At 36.2% G+C, this 17,506-nt stretch overlaps 2 protein-coding genes across 10 annotated transcripts in view; one reads left to right on the top strand and one right to left on the bottom strand.

Annotated features, from left to right (window-relative positions):
• STXBP5L (syntaxin binding protein 5L) overlaps positions 1-17,506 on the bottom strand; it is a 327,745-nt gene that overhangs the window by 111,494 nt on the left and 198,745 nt on the right. For all 9 annotated transcript variants that reach the window (XM_059885478.1, XM_059885476.1, XM_059885483.1 and 6 more), the window contains 3 exons: positions 12,292-12,509; positions 10,380-10,549; positions 9,567-9,692 (listed from right to left, as the gene is read on the bottom strand). In XM_059885478.1, the coding sequence (XP_059741461.1) occupies positions 9,567-9,692; positions 10,380-10,549; positions 12,292-12,509 (514 nt within the window). The remainder of the gene's footprint in view (positions 1-9,566; positions 9,693-10,379; positions 10,550-12,291; positions 12,510-17,506) is intronic.
• Positions 1-17,506, top strand: part of POLQ (DNA polymerase theta) — a 250,619-nt gene that overhangs the window by 226,372 nt on the left and 6,741 nt on the right. The window lies entirely within an intron of this gene.

The raw sequence follows: 17,506 nt of genomic DNA, 5'->3' as shown, positions 1-17,506 counted from the left end.
CTGTGACCATACGTCTGTTCTCAGTCTGTCTCCACTGCTGCCCTGCAAATAGGTTCATCAGTACCATCTTCCTAGATCCATATATATGTTTTAGTATACAATTGTTTTTCTCTTTCTGACTTTCTTCACTCTGTATAATAGGCTCTAGGTTCACCCACCTCACTAGGACTGACCCAAATGTGTTCCTTTTTATGGCTGAGTAATATTCCATTGCCTTGGAACTGAATAGAGATCATTTTGTCATTTTTGAGACTTTACCCAAGAACTGAATTTCGATACTTTTGTTGACTATGAGGGCTACTCCATTTCTTCTAAGGGATTCTTGCCCACAGTAGTAGATATAATGGTCATCTGAGTTAAATTTGCCCATTCCAGTCCATTTTAAATCACTGATTCCTAAAATGTTGATGTTCACTCTTGCATCTCCTATTTTACCACTTCCCCGGTTCCTATGCAATATTATTCTTTACAGCATTGGACTTTATTTCCATCACCAGTCACATCAACAACTGGGCACTGTTTTTCCTTTGGCTCTATCTCTTCATTCTTTCTGGAGTTACTTCTCCACTCATCTCCAGCAGCATATGGGACACCTACCAACCTGGGGAGTTCATCTTTCAGTGTCTTATCTTTTTGCCTTTTCATACTGTTTATGGGGTTTTTAAGGCAGGAATACTGAAGTTGTTTGCCATTCCCTTCTCCAGGGTACCACATTTTGTCAGACCTCTCCACCAGAATGATCTCTGTTCCTTTCCAAGCCAAATCATTCATTAACACAGTAATCCAAGTCTATGCCTCAACCAGTAATGCTGAAGAAGCTGAAATTGAGTGGTTCTATGAACCTTTCTAGGTCTAGTTCTAGACCTTCTGGATCTAACACCCCAAAAAGATGTCCTTTTCATTACAGGGGACTGGAATGCAAAAGTAGGAAGTCAAGAAATACCTGGAGTAACACACAAGTTTGACCCTGGAGTCCAAAATGAAGTAGGGCAAAGGCTAACAGAGTTTTGTCAAGAGAATCCACTGGTCACAGCAAACACCCTCTTCCAACAACACAAAAGAAGACTCTACACATGGACATCACCAGATGGTCAACACCAAAATCAGATGGATTATATTCTTTGCAACCAAATATGGAGAAGCTCTATATAGTCAGCAAAAACAAGATCAGGAGCTGACTGTGCTCAGATCATGAATTCCTTATTGCAAAATTCAGACTTAAACCGAAGAAAGTAGGAAAAACCACTAGACCATTTTGACCTAATCAAATCCCTTACAATTATTCAGTGGAAGTGACAAATAAATTTAAGGGATTAGATCTGATAGAGTCCCTGAACTGTGGACAGAGGTTCATGACATTGTAGAGAAGGCAGTGATCAAGACCATCCCCAAGAAAAAGAAATACAAAAAGGCAAAATGGTTGTCTGAGGAGCCTTGACAAATAGCTGAGAAAAGAAGAGAAGATAAAGGCAAAGGACAAAAGGAAAGATATACCCATTTGAATTCATAGTTCCAAAGAACAGCAAGGAGAGATAAGAAAGCCTTCCTCAGTGATCAATGAAAAGAAATAGAGGAAAAGAATAGAATGGGAAAGACTATAGATCTCTTGATGGGCACAATATATGACAGAAATGGTATAGACCTAACACAGGCAGAAGATATTAAAAGAGGTGGTAAGAATACAAAGAAGACTGTATAAAAGAGATCTTCACGACCCAGATAATCACGAATGTGTGATCATTCCCACACACCTAGAGCCAGACATCCTGGAATGTGAAGTAAGGTGGGCCTTAGGAAGCATCACTACGAAAAAAGCTAGTGGAGGTGATGGAATTCCAGTTGAGCTATTTCAAATTCTAAAAGATAATGCTGTGAAACTGCTGCACTCAATATGTCAGCAAATTTGGAAAACTCAGCAGTGGCCACAGGACTGGAAAAGGTCAGTTTTCATTCCAATCCCAAAAAAAGGAAATGCAAAAGAATGCTCAGACTACCACACAATTGCACTCATCTCACACGCTAGCAAAGTAATGTTCAAAATTCTCCAAGCCAGGCTTCAACAGTATATGAACTGTGAACTTCCAGATGTTCAAGCTGGTTTTAGAAAAGGTAGAGGAACCAGAGATCAAATTGCCAACATCTACTGGATCATTGAAAAAGCAAGAGAGTTCTAGAAAAACATCTGTTTCTGCTTTGCTGACTATGCCAAAGCCTTTGACTGTGTGGATCACAATAAACTGTGGAAAATTCTGAAAGTGATGGGAATACCAGACCACCTGACCTGCCTCTTGAGAAACCTATATGCAGGGCAGGAAGCAACAGTTAGAATTGGACATGGAACAACAGACTGGTTCCAAATAGGAAAAGGAGTATATCAAGGCTGTATATTGTCACCCTGCTTATTTAACTTATACGCAGAGTACATCATGAGAAACGCTGTGCTGAAGGAAGCACAAGCTGGAATCAAGATTGCCGGGAGAAACATCAATAACTTCAGATATGCAGATGACACCACCCTTATGGCAGAAAGTGAGGAAGAACTAAAGAGCCTCTTGATGAAAGTAAAAGAGGAGAGTGAAAAAGTTGGCTTAAAGCTCAGCATTCAGAAAACTAAGATCATGGCATCTGGTCCCATCACTTCATGGTAAATAGATGGGGAAACAGTGTCAGACTTTATTGTTTTGGGCTCCAAAATCACTGCAGATGGTGATTGCAGCCATGAAATTAAAAGACACTTGCTCCTTGGAAGGAAAGTTATGACCAACCTAGACAGCATATTAAAAAGCAGAGACATTACTTTGCCCACAAAGGTCTGTCTCATCAAGGCTATGGTTTTTCCAGTGGTCATGTATGGATGTGAGAGTTGGACTACAAAGGAAGCTGAGTGCTGAAGAATTGATGCTTTTGAACTGTGGTGTTGGAGAAGACTCTTGAGAGTCCCTTGGACTGCAAGGAGATCCAACCAATCAATCCTAAAGGAGATCAGTCCTGAGTTCATTGGAGGGACTAATCTTGAAGCTGAAACTCCAATACTTTGGCCACCTGATGCGGAGAGCTGACTCATTTGAAAAGACCCTGATGCTGGGAAAGATTGAGGGCAGGAGGAGAAAGGGAACGACAGAGGATGAGATGGTTGGACGGCATCACCGACACAATGGACATGGGTTTAGGTGGACTCCGGGAGTTGGTGATGGACAGGGATGTCTGGCATACTGCGGTTCATGCCGTCGCAAAGAGTCAGACACGATTGAGCGACTGAACTGAACTGATGAGACTGCATGCCATGCCATATCATGCATGATATGGACTTATAATTTTTACTTAATGCACTTTTCAAGTTTTTATTTTGTAAGTTTTAACATTTTTAAGTTCAAGTATAGTCACTTTACAATATTGTATTAGTTTCAGCATGGTGATTTGGGTTTTTGTAGATTATATTCCATCATAGGTTATTATAAGATACTGTATATAATTCCAAGTGGTATACAGCAAGAACCTTGATGCTTATCTATTTTATGTATAGTAGTTGGGTTTGTTAATCCCATTCTCCTAATTTGATCCTCCCTCTTCCTGGTACCCTTTGGCAACCATACACTTGCTTTCTATTGTTATGAGTCTTTTTTGTATATAGATTCATTTGTATTTTTTTTTTAGATTCCAGAACATTAAGGGTATCATATATATTTGTCTTTCTCTAACTTATTTCACTAAGCATAATATTCTCTAGGCTCATCCATACTGCTGCAAATGGCAATATTTCATTCTTTTTTATGGCTGAGTAATATCCCATGGTATATCTGTACCACATCTTCTCAAGTCAGTCCTCTACTGACAGGCATTTGAGTGGCTTCCATGTGTTGGCTATTGTAAACAGTGCTGCTATCAACACTGGTGTGCAAGTATCTTTACAAAGTAGAGTTTTCACTGTTTCTGCATACATCCTCAGGAGTGGAGTTACTGGGTCATGTGGTAGTTCTACTTTTAGTTTTCTAAGAAACCTCCATACAACACTCAATAGCAACAGCACCAATTTACATTCTCACCAATAGTGTAAAAGGATTCTCTTTTCTCCACATCTCCTCCAACATCAGTGTGGATTTTTTTTTTTTATGAAAGGCATTCTGACTAGGATGAGGTGCTACCTCATTGTGGTTTTGATTTGCATTTCTCTAAAGATCAACGGCACCCCACTCCAGTACTCTTGCCTGGAAAATCCCATGGATGGAGGAGCCTGGTAGGTAGGCTGCAGTCCATGGGGTCGCTAAGAATCAGACACGACTAAGCGACTTCACTTTCACGCATTGGAGAAGGAAATGGCAACCCACTCCAGTGTTCTTGCCTGGAGAATCCCAGGGACGGGGGAGCCTGTTGGGCTGCCGTCTATGGGGTCGCACAGAGTCAGACACGACTGAAGTGACTTAGCAGCAGCAGCAGCAAAGATCAACAGTGTTGAGCATCTTTTCATATGCCTGTTAGCTATCTGTATGTCTTCTTTGGAAAAATATCTTTTTAGATCTTCCCATCTTTATAAATTGGATTCTTTGTTTGTTTGTTTGTTTTTTAGTTTATGAGTTGTTTGTACATTTTGGATATTAACCCTTTGTCAGAGGCATAGTATGCAAATATTTTCTCCCATTATATAGGGTGTCTTTCATTATTTTGATGGTTCTCTTTCCTATGCAAAAGCTTTTACATTTGCTTTGATTGCTTTTGCCCTGGGAAACTAAACAAAGAAAACATTGCTACAATTTATGTCAAAGAAAGTTTTGCCTGTGTTCACTTCTAGGAATTTAATGGTGTCATAAACTAACATTTAGGTATTTTAAACTTGTTAAGTTTATTTTTGTATGTGGTGTGAAGGAATGTTCTATTTCATTGTTTTACATGTAGCTGTTCAGCTTTCCCAACACCACTTGCTGAAGAAACTGTCTTTTCTCTTATATATTCTTGCCTCCTTTGTCATAGACTGAGTGTGAAGTCACTCAGTCGTGTCCGACTCTTTGTGACCCCATGGACTTAGCCCACCGGGCTCTTCTGTCCATGGAATTTTTTAGGCAAGAGTACTGGAGTGGGTTGCCATTTCCTTCTCCAGGGGATCTTCCCGACCCAGGGATTGAACGTGGGTCTCCCGCATTGTAGGCAGATGCTATACCATCTGAGCCACCATGGAAGCCCTGTCATAGATTAATTGACCACAAATGCTAAGGTTTATTTCTGAGCTCTCTATTGTGTTCCATTGTTCTATATGTCTGTTTTTGAGTTAATACACTGTGTTGATCACAGTAGCTTTATAGTATAGTATAGAAACCAGAAGCATTATGCTTTGATTTTTTCCCCCCTCAGGAGTGCTTCGGCAATTATGGGTCTCTTCTGGTTCCATATAAATCTTAGGATTATTTATCTTAGTTCTTTGAAGAATATCATAGATATTTTAGTAGGGATTGCATTAAATCTGTAGACTGTTCTGGGCAGTATGACCATTTTAAAAATAATTCTTCCAATCCAAGAATATAGAGTATCTTTCTGTTTTTCTGAATCATCTTCAGTTTTCTCTCTCAATGTTTTATACTTTCAGCATTTAGGTATTTCACCTCTTTGGTTATGTTTAGTCCTTAGGTATTTCATTTTTTAATGCAATTTTAAATGGGGATTTTTTCTTTTACTTTCTCTGATATTTCATTATTAGTGTATACAAATGCAACAAATTTCTGTATATTAATCTTGTATCCTATGACCCTGCTGAATACATTTGTTCTAATAGTTTGGGGCTGTATACTTAGAGTATCATATCAGTGCAGATAGTGGCAGTTTTAACTCTCCCTTTCAACCTGGATACCTTTTCTTTCTCATCTGATTGCCGTGGCTAGGACTTCCAATCCTATGTTGAATAGAAGTGGTGAGAGTGGGTAGCCTTGTCTTCTCCCTGAATTTAATGGGAAGGCTTTTAGCTTTTCACCATTAAGTATTATGCTGGCTATGGGTTTGTCATAAATGGGCTTTATGTCGTTGACATATATTCCCTCTATACCACTTTGAGAGTTTTTATCATAGATGAATATTGAATTTTGTCAAATGCTTTTTCTGTATAGAGATGATCATGTGGGTTTTGTCTTTCCTTTTGTTAATGTGGTATATGGTACAGATTGAGTTGTGTATATTGAACCATCCTATGACTCTGGAATGAATTCAACTTGATCATGGTGCTTGATCCTTTTTATGTATTGCTGGATTTGGTATGCTGACAGTTTGTCGAGGATTTTTGCACCTATAGTCATCAAAAAGATTGGCCTATGACTTTCTGGTTTCATAGTGTTTTTGGCTGGTTTTGGTATTGGGGTGATGGTGGCTTCATAGAATGAATTTGGGAGCATTCCTTCCTCTTCAGTTTTTTTAGAACAGTTTGAGAAGGACAGAAACAAGTTCTTCTTTGTAATTTTGCTAGAATTCCCTATTAAAGCCATCCTGTCCTGAACTTCTTCTGCAGGGAGTTGTTTTTATTATTATTACTACAGATTCTACTTCACTTCTGGTGATCAGTCTGTTCAAATTATGTATCTTCTTGATTTAGTTTTGGCAGCCAGTCTCCTTGCAGCCAAGAGGGCTTGTTTCCTTTATGTAGGGCTGGGATTTCCAGTCTGTGGCTTGACCTGCTAACTCCCCAAGGGATGTGTCTATGCATGCAGACCTTTTCATCCTTTCAGATCCCAAGGTGGAGGTCCCAACCCTTTGACTTTTTTCCACCCTACATAGTTATATGGAAATCTTTCTTGCACCTTTGTTGTATAGGACTACTTTGGTCAGTCTCCAGTTCCATGAGACTTGTTCCACACATAGGTAAATTTTTGAGTTGTTTGCGGGGGTGAGGTGAGCTCTAACCCTTCTACTCTGCCATCTTGATCCAGTCCCTTTTCAAGTTTTGACGTCATTATGTTGGCCGCATAAGATGAGATGCATGTCACTTTTTCTTTCACAAGTTCTCAGAAAGAAAATAAATACTGTTGTTACTTATTTCTTAAAACTTTGGTGGAATTTACATGGATGCCTGAAGTGTTTTGGCAGTTGAGTGTGTTCATGAGGCAGGTGTCCAAGCTTTCTCAAAGCCTACAAGTATAGGCTCTTTAGAGGCTTTGGAGTGACTGTCACCTCCACCCCCAGTTACTGAACAAGGGAAACATGCTCTCTGATTTATTTATTCTAACAGCTTTCAGCAATTTGCCTGAACCTAGCAATATACCTTAATTTTGGCATCCCCTTGCTTTGCAGGTCAATCTCTCAAATAGGGAACCCTGAAAATGGTTTGAGCTCAGCCATCTTCCATAGTAACCATGTGGGTTAGAGGATGAGCATATATTCTGGCCATATCAAACAATTAGCATTATAGCTGTCCCACACTACCTTCCTTTCCTCCCCTCATCCCTGGGCTGTTCCTGCCAGCTTTCCTATCAAAGGATTTTTCAGTCAAGAGCAAACTCCCAATATCTATATTCACATACATCTTTTACACACACCCCTAAACCTCTAAGAACACAAGATTGTTTTCAGGTCATTGCCCTTTCAGCCGGCTTCAAGTTCTCTTGGAGCTCATGAGACTTAATTTAGGGGCAGACCGGGTATATAGAAACAGCGCTATATATATGCATGTGTGCTAAGTCATTTCAATTGTGTCTGACTCTTTGCAACCCTATGGACTGTAGCCTGTCAGGCTCCTCTGTCCATGGGATTCTTCAGGCAAGAATACTGGAGTGGGTTGCCATGCCCTTCTCCAGGGGATCTTCCCAACCCAGAAATTGAACCTTTATCTTTTGTCTTCTTCATTGTCAGGAGGGTTCTTTACCACTAGCACCACTTGGGAATCCCAATGCATGTGTGTGTATATAGGTATATAAATGTATTAATTTTAAAAAAGATGATTCCAAATTAGAAGGGAAAGATGAAATATTCAGTAAGTGGTATTGGCAAACTCCTAGTCATCAGGTAAGAAATAAAGTGTAATTCCTATTTTATGTCTCATACCAAAATAAACTCTGGATAAAGACTTAAATATATTAAAGCAATAAATACATAAGACAGTATACTTCATGATCTTGAAGTGAGAAAGGCTTTTTTAAGTATGATACAAAACCCAGAGCCAGAAAAGAAAAAAAAAAAAAAACCACAGAATTACTTAAATATTTTTAAAATTTTTCCTTGAAATAAAAATCCTAATCAAAATCATAAACAAAACCAAGGAAAATATCTGTAGGTTTCATCACAGAGAAAGCTAACTTCCTTACTACGTAAACATTTTTCACAAATCTACAAAAAAATGATAAATCTGCAAAAAAAAAGGACAAAGAATATACACAGAAATGTCACTAGAGAAAAAAAGATGTTTGGTTTCATTTAAGACATAAGGAAAGTGCTTATATTATAATAATAAACTTCCTTTTACTTAACAAAATGACATTTGGTTATACACTGCTGTTAGAAAGGTTGTAGGGAATCAGGTATTCTCAAACTCTGCTGATGGGAGCAGAATTTGGTACAATGTTTATGCAGGGTACAAACTAGGAATAAGAATTAATTAGAACTAAATTAGTGCTTAAATGGAATGCAATCCAACTGTCAAAGGTAGGATGTCTGATTGGATTATCCTGTCTGAGCTTTCTATACTGTCTATTAGCTTAGTCAGTCAGAGAAATAAATAATACTTTCTGGAGGATGAAAACATCATTTAGAACCTCAAATTATCTCTATAATAGTTGTGTATGTTACACACACAAACACACACATATATAGTGGTATAGAATGTTCAATAAAACAAAACCAAAAGGCAAACCTAAGTTATATGATGACAGTATAATGTGACCCAAACCCAAGACAAATGATAAGCTAGTTATCAAGCACATTTTTTTTAAATTGGAGGATAATTGCTTCACCATGTTGTATTGGCTTCTGCCATACAACAACTTGAATCAGCCATAAGTATACATATGTCTCCTCCCCCTTGAACCTCCTCCCACTCTCTAACCCCATCCCACCCCTCTACATTATTACAGAGCACCCGCTGTCACACATATTTAAAGTAACTATATTCAACATGTTCAAGGAAATAGAAGAGTGATAAGTTAAGAAGATAACAGAAAACTTTAAAAAGAACCAAGTGGAAGATCTAGAGCTAAAAAAGAACTGAAATTCAACTCCATGGGTGAATCTACCATTAGATTAGATACCACTGAAGAACTGGTGAACTTTTAAAGAGAAGTCAGAAGAAAGTATCCAAAATGAAACACAAAGAGTGAAAGGATAGAAAACACAAAACAAATAAAAATGTATGAATGTGATAATATCTTAACAGCCTCCCAACACTAAAAGTGGAGAGAGATACTAGTGCAAGTTTGACATCAAGAAAGAACATTTAACCACAATTTATGTTTAAATTACTATTTTCTTATACAATTTTCAACCTAATAAAAATCCAAGCAAAGGTTTCTTTCCACTTTTAGGACTTAAGTATTTTAAAAGAAACATTTAATGTATCAAACATATTAGATAAATTATATAAATTAGAATGTTTAACTACTTACATTCCATATGCCGAGCTCACAGCAAGGCTAGTAATCTGCTGTGGAGGTTCACCATCCACCCACACCAACTGAATAACAAGTTCTGCTTGATATCCTGGAGGCATCCGCACCGGTCGTGTCTTAACACTAGAAAAACAGAAAAAATAATTGCATCATATATAGTTCAAATACATATGCTCATGCTTATTTTCAGAATTCATAACAATAATCTTCCTACAGAAATATACCATACCAGGCACTGAGGACATTATGCAGGTAAACAATATCTTCTAGCTTTCTCAAAATACGCCAAGCCACTTGTGATTTCTTAACCTTTCCTTGAAGTAGCTTTTCAGTCAGTCAGATCTAGAACTTCACTGGACTTCATGAGTTCCTTTTCTCTTTTGATAGTAGTATTTTAAATTATTTTTATTATTTAATTATTTTTCTTACACAATATTTGTTACATATGGGTAAGTTATAATGCATGACAATAAGAACTATGACCATTAATCTACAACCCAACTTGAGTTGAACATATTCAAAACCTGAATTCCTGTTCTTGCTCTCTAAATTTGCTCCACCTGTAGCCTTCTCTATCAAAGCTGTGTTTTCTTTAGGGTCCTTCAGGGAAGGAAATGTATTAATTATTAATGAAGAATAAAAATACTGGGCTCTTTTCATAGATAGTCCTTAAAAAGACCAAGGTACCTCTTGGTGGACTGTAGACCACTTGACAACCACTTAATAAAAGAGGATATTTCATTTGGCAAGTTTCAAAGAATTACACAATTAACATGTAAAGTTAGTTTAAAATTTGGCAGCAACTCTTACTTGAGGCATGGGATACTGTCCTTTGTTACTCCTTCACTAGCCACAGTGTTAGTGCTCCCAGAAAGACTCCTTGAAGGAAGCTGGGATGAAAGATCTGGAAATGGAGGACTTGTTTCTGGTTCTGGGGTAATAATATCTTCAATATCATACTGCAGTCGTACCTCTAATGACTTAAAAAAAGAAAAATCAAGTTTTGATTTAGTCTAGGTTGTCATAATAATAATAATGATGATCATATTAAAATATCTGGCATTTTTTGGTAATTATTATTTGTTCAGATTAACTAGTTCAATTTCAATAGTAGAGATACCCTAAACTGAATTAAATAGTAAATTACATAAAATATTCAATGGCATTCACAAAAAATGTAAAATGTGTTTAATTCTTTAGAATTATAAGAAAAATACCGGTGGAGATAAATTTTCTATATAATAAATATTCCTTAAAGTATAAATTACAATTCCACATATGATAAAATAAAAGGAGAAATTGGTCTGGTTAGTCCAATGAAAGAAACTAAATTGGATGTGAATGTGTATTTACATACACACAACACCCTTAAAAATTGTTATTTGTACAAAATTTTTTAGCTTTAAAAAATTCATTCAATCTTGACTTTGAATGAATTCAGTATAATTTTCCAAAATAAACTGCATATTTTATTAGTTTAGTTCTTATATAATTTCATTAGCTTGGTCAGAATTGCTTAATGAGAAAAATATAATTTAAATTGGAATAAAAAGGTAATCCAAAACCCTTTCTTTAAAGCTAAGAATGTTTAAAAATTTTGACTACATTCAATGCTTCAAAAAAATCAATTTTATAACACAAACATTGTCTTTCATTGTAAAAATAAGCATTTTGGACATTGAAAACAATTGCTTACAAAAAATAAAATTATGGAGTACTGAATACAGCAATATTATCCAAATTATTTTCATAATTATCTTAACACTTAAGTCCTCTGGTGGCAATAACAATTATCAAGTGCATACTACACTTAGATACTCTGTTAATGACTACATAATATCACAAAACCCTATGAAAATGGCATTACAATTTCTAGTTTATCACTACTTTCTATTTTTCTATTTTATTTATATAGGAAATTATATGAGTGATGAAGCTGAGTCTTTACCCAGACTATACTACTGACTAATGGGGTCTTGTGACTGTTTAGTCACACAGGTATTCACTGGTAAAGCCAGAATTAAAAGCTAGGCTTATCTGACTCCAATGTCTGGGATTTAACTACTATACTCTAAGAGCCATGTTTAATTTTATTCCCTAAGGTAAAAGCAGTTATATTTAGGCCTTTAATAGAAAATCTTTATTTTCTGATAAAATGGAGTGGGTAGAAAAGACCCATTATACACAGGTGCCTTTATTTAGATTTAACCTATCCCTTAAGAGCATCATTATTTTGAATAATTAAACTATTTCATTATGTTTAAAAATTAATATGAGGTAAGGCAGCCCCATAATTATTTCCACCCTATAAAAAATGTTGCTATTTAAAAGATCAAAGTAATCTTACTGCTGTTGATAGTCATTTATGGCAGTTAATTGACAAAAAGGACAACCTAAAAAATTTAACAAATATATAGAATAAAACTTGCATTAATTTGACATTTATACATAAAATAAATCAATGACTGTCTATATAAAACCTATAGGCATAGTCTATCCTATTTAATAATACTAAATTTTGATAGCCAATTTTGTCATTTTAAACCAAATTATTTTTTAACATAGTAAGTAACAAAAACAATTACAAATTCTATGAATTGGATAACTGACCAAATACTGTACTCTTGATGGCTTAAAACCATACCAAGCACTAGTCAGAATCTATGATAATTGTTTTCTTTTAATAACTTCAAGTGTAAAAGTTAATTTTTAAATGACTTACCACTATTTCTGTTGTAATTTCATGTCTGCTGAATTTATAAATTATGACATATGCAGAGACTCCTGATACACAGAATATTCTGCTCTCTGGACACCAGTAGATCATCTGAATGGCATATGGGTCTTCCTCTACAATCTCACATGTTTGTTTTCCTTCTCCTACCTTCTGTTTTTCAAACACTTTTGAAGTTTTTAGCTTGTATAGCATCTGCAGAGTTACTATAAGATATTGAATCATAGTTATCTTCTAATTTGCACTTAATTCTTTCATTTGTTGAAGCCTTTTCAATATATCTGTTACATCACAAAAATTAAAATCCAAGTAAACAAAATTAACTACATTTTAACGAGGAATTATTCAGTTATGCTCTCATATCAGTACTGTTTAGCTGGAGAAAGACTATAGGGAAAAAAATAAACATTTACTGAACATATATTGTATACCAAAGAGCATGTAGGACTTTATGTGCATTGTCTCATGTGTTCCTCAGAAAAGTCCCGTGAAGTATTTCTATCCTGTTTGTTGATAAAATACTTGAGCTCAGGAAGTTTATAATGAAACTACTGAATCTACTTCTTTCCCAAGATTGAGAAGTCCTTTCTTAAAAAAATTTTAATTGAAGTATAATTGCTTTGCAGAATTTTGTTCTTTTCTATCAAACCTTAACATGAATCAGCCATTGGTATACATATATCCCCTCCCTTTTGAACTTCCCTCCCGTCTCCCTCCCCATCCCACCCCTCTAGGTTGATACAGAGCCCCTGGTTGAGTTTCCTGAGCCATACAGCAAACTCCCCTTGGCTATCTATTTTACATATGGTAATGTAAGTTTCCTTGTTACTCTTTCCATACTTCTTTTTATCACTGTTTTCCCTTTTGATTGTTGGATGATGCTACTCAAGAGTTTATTCCTCTCAACAAATTTTTAGACATTCCTTCAGATGTGAAATACTTGTAATTTACCAGTTAGCAATATTGAGAATGATCTAGATTATTTTAGAAAGCTCATTTCTGAGTGGCTCTGTGTTAGGAAACAGTCAGTTATAATTTCTAAAAAGTCTGGTCTGTGAATTGTTTTCAGGAATATTTATTTGGAGGAATATATCTCCATTTTAGAACTGGATGATAGATCCACAATATTAAGATCTCTGATCTTAAAAAGGATTCTTGAGAAAATTTCTAAAAATCTGGGAGTTCCTGCCAAAAGTGCACAATCTGAAACAATCATGAGAAACATTAGTCAGATTCAAAATGAAAGAGATTATACAAAAGAACTGGCCTGAACTAAAAATGCCAATCATGAAATACTTAGTAACCATGCCAGACTAAAGAAAACTCTAGACTACTAAAATCCAACAAATAATCTGAGATTTTCTTTTTTTTTTTTAGTCTTTTAGATTCCTTTTATTTATTTTTTTAATTATTTTTTTAAATTTTATTTTATTTTTAAACTTTATATAATTAGTTTTGCAATTTTCTTTTACTAAATGAGATATTATTGGAACAATTGGCTAAACTGAGTAAGATCTGGAAGTTAGATAATAGTATTATATTAATATTAAACTCCTGATTTTGATAACTATAATTTCATTTCATAAAACAGTGCCCTTGTTTGTAAGAAATACACACTGAAGTATTTAGGGGAGCATGTACTGTTAAGAAGAACATCATATTTGTAGCTTGCTCTCAAATGGTTACAAAAAGCTATGTACATGTATATGTTTGTGTGTGTATGTGTGTAAGAAAATGGAGGCAAAAGAGAAAGGGTGCGAGCAAGTGCTAGATTGAGAGCATGCATATGGTAGAAGGGTGGGTGAAGGGAACACATGTATACACTGAAATTTGGGTAATCTTGCTGAAGGCTATATAACACTTCATAGTACATTTTTGTGATTTTTCTGTTAGCTTGATATGACATGGAAATAATAAAGAATACTACAGACATAATTATTTGACTTTGAGTTAACCAACAGAGATTATCCTTAGTAGCCCCAACAGAATCTGGTGAGCCCTTTAAAAGAGGGACTGAAGTTAGAGACACATTCCTTTGAAGAAACAAATCACATGAGTTTTAAAGCTGCAAGAAAATGAATTCTGCCAACAATTACATGAGCTTAGAAGAGAACTCTGAGCTGCAGACTAGCCAACACCTCAACTGTAGTCTCTTAGACGTGAGCAAAGAACCCAAATAACCTGACCCAGATTCATGACACAGAAACCGTGAAGCAATTTATGGGTATTGTTTTAAACTGCTAACTTGTGGTAATTTGCTGTGTTCAGTCAGTCAGTCATGTCCAACTCTTTGCGACCCCACAGCAGGCCTCCCTGTCCCTTACCATCTCCTGGAGCTGGCTCAAACTCATGTCCATTGAGTCGGCATGCCATCCAACCATCTCGTCTCTCTGTTGTCTCCTTCTTCTCCTGCCTTCAATCTTTCCCAGCAACAGGGTCTTTTCTAATGAGTCAGCTCTTAGAATCAGGTGGCCAAAGTATTGGAGCTTCAGTATCAGTCCTTCCAGTGAATATTAAGGATTGATTTCCTTTAGGATTGATTGATCTCCTTGCTGTCCAAGGGACTCTCAAGAGTCTTCTCCAACACCACAGTTCAAAAGCATCAATTCTTTGGCATTCATACTTTTTATAGTTCCACTCTCACATCCACATATAACTACTAGAAAAACCATAGCTTTGACTAGACGGACCTTTGTCAGCAATGTCTCTGCTGTTTAATATACTATCTAGTTTTGTCATAGCTTTTCTTCCAAGGAGCAAGTGTCTTTTAATTTCATGGCTGTAGTCACCATCTGCAGTGACTTGGAGCCCAAGAAAATAAAGTCTGTCACTGTTTCCATTGTTTCCCCATCTATTTGCCATGAAGCGATGGGACCGGTTTTTTGAATGTTGAGTTTTAAGCTAGTTTTTTCACTTTTCTCTTTCACTTTCATCATCACTTTCCTCTTTCACTTAGTTTCGCTTCATTTTCTCTCATAAGGGTGGTATCATCTGTATATCTGAGGTTATTGATATTTCGCTCACAATCTTTATTCCAGCTTATGCTTCATCCAACCCGGCATTTTGTGTGATGCACTCTGTATATAAGTTAAATAAGCATGGTGACAATATACAGCCTTTGTACTGCTTTCCCAATTTGGAACCAGTCTGTTGTTGCATATCCAGTTCTAACTGATGCTTCTTGACCTGCATACAGATTTCTCAGGAGGCAGGTAAGATGATCTGGTATCCCCATCTCTTGAAGAGTTTCCCACAGTTTGTTGTGATCCACACAGTCAAAGGCTTCAGCGTAGTCAATAAGACAGAAGTAGATGTTTCTCTGCAGTTCTCGTGCTTTTTCTATGCTCCAACAGATGTTGGCAATTTGATCTCTGGTTCCTCTGCCTTTTTTAAATCCAGCTTGAACATCTGGGAGTTCACGGTTCACTTAGTGTTGAAGCCTGACTTGGAGAATTTTGAGTATTACTTTGCTAGTGTGTAAAATGAGTGCAATTGTGCCATAGTTTGAACATTCTTTGGCATTGCCTTTCTTTAGGATTGGAATGAAAACTGACCTTTTCCAGTCCTGTGGCCACTGCTGAGTTTTCTAAATTTGCTGGCATATTGAGTGCAGCATTTTCACAGCATCATCTTTAGGGTTTGAAATAGCTCAATTGGAATTCCATTATCTCCATCTGCTTTATTCGTAGTGATGCTTCATAAAGCCGACTTGACTTCTCACTCCAGAATGTCTGGTTCTAGGTGAGTGAACTAGATCACATCATCATGGTTGTCTGGGTCATGAAGATCTTTTTTGTATAGTTCTTCTGTGTATTCTTGCCACCTCTTCTTAATACCTTCTGCTTTTGTTAGGTCCATATCATTTTTGTCATTAATTGTGCCCATCTTTGCATGGAATGTTCCCTTGGTATCTCTAATTTTCTTGAAGAGATCTCTAGTCTTTCCCATTCTATCATTTTCCTCTATTTCTTTGCACTGATCACTGAGGAAGGCTTTCTTATCTCTGCTTGCTTACTCAGCAACTGAAGATGAATACAGCTGATCTTTGAACAATACAGGTTTGAAATGCATGGGTCCAGTTATTCTCATATTATTTTCAGTAGTAAATAGTACAGTACTACACAATCTGAGGATGACTGAATCACAGATACAGAGGAACACTGTATGTGAGAGCCAACTATAAATTATGCCCCAGCTGTAAGTTATGGGTAGAGGGTTGACTGTGTAGAGGGTTGGTATAACCAATCTGACTGACTCCCATGTTGTTCAAGGGTCAACAGTATACATATCTATTCAAATTAAATATAACTTCATTTCCTGTACTGGACCCTATCCCACAAAATTGGCAAACTAACTGATATTTCTCCAATAACATCCACTGGTTTGAAGATATGCTGTTATAATGGATTACAGTAAAAATATTAAACATGTTGCAAACTTTTGCAACATATGTTCTGAGTGTAATAAAAATACTTTATTTAGAAATTAACTTCCTAAAATATTATCATGTATGCGTTCAGGGTGGCATGCACTTAAGTCATTAGAGTGTTAAATTGTCTTCTCACATTTTAAAAGATAAGGAGTAACTTTGAGGTGGTATGAAATGAGCAAAGATATCACTGTGCAATTAATTGTGTTCATGGAACAAACTCAGATTTACATGAAAAGGTTCATCAAAATAAAAAATCGGTCATCCTTTGGAATTTCTCCTTGAAACTGTTCTTTATTGTGAGGTCAGAAAGAGGCCTCAGAATTCATGGTTTTAAATCTTTCAATAATTTTCCTTTGCTGATTGTTTTGTTCCACTGCTAAAGGACTCTAGCTTGCAGACTAAGACTGTCATTAATATTCAACTTTCTTCCCTCTGCTTTTCTGTTTATCACAGTCTTTCTCAGTTTACTTCTATAGCTTAAGGTATCACTTTAATGCTGCTTCTTCATTACATACCATTTTTGACTGTTCTTCCTAACTGATGGACATTTTTACTTGAATTTCCTGGTGTTCCAACAAAACCCAAACCTCCAAAACTCTCCTGTATTCTTATTTCCAAAGAGTTACCTCCATCTTGATGATTACTCATCTCACAAAGTTAAGAGACATTACTCACTTATTCTCTCCTCCTAGTCCTATCAAAATCTTATCTTCCAAAATTCACACTAAATGTTACCCCATTAAAATACCTTCCTGAATCTACCTGGTTCAA

Source organism: Bos taurus, chromosome 1 (genome assembly GCF_002263795.3).
Source record: "Bos taurus isolate L1 Dominette 01449 registration number 42190680 breed Hereford chromosome 1, ARS-UCD2.0, whole genome shotgun sequence".
Lineage (NCBI taxonomy): Eukaryota > Metazoa > Chordata > Mammalia > Artiodactyla > Bovidae > Bos > Bos taurus.
The sequence above is the reverse complement of the archived record's forward strand: the minus strand, read 5'-3'. Positions and strand labels throughout refer to the sequence as shown.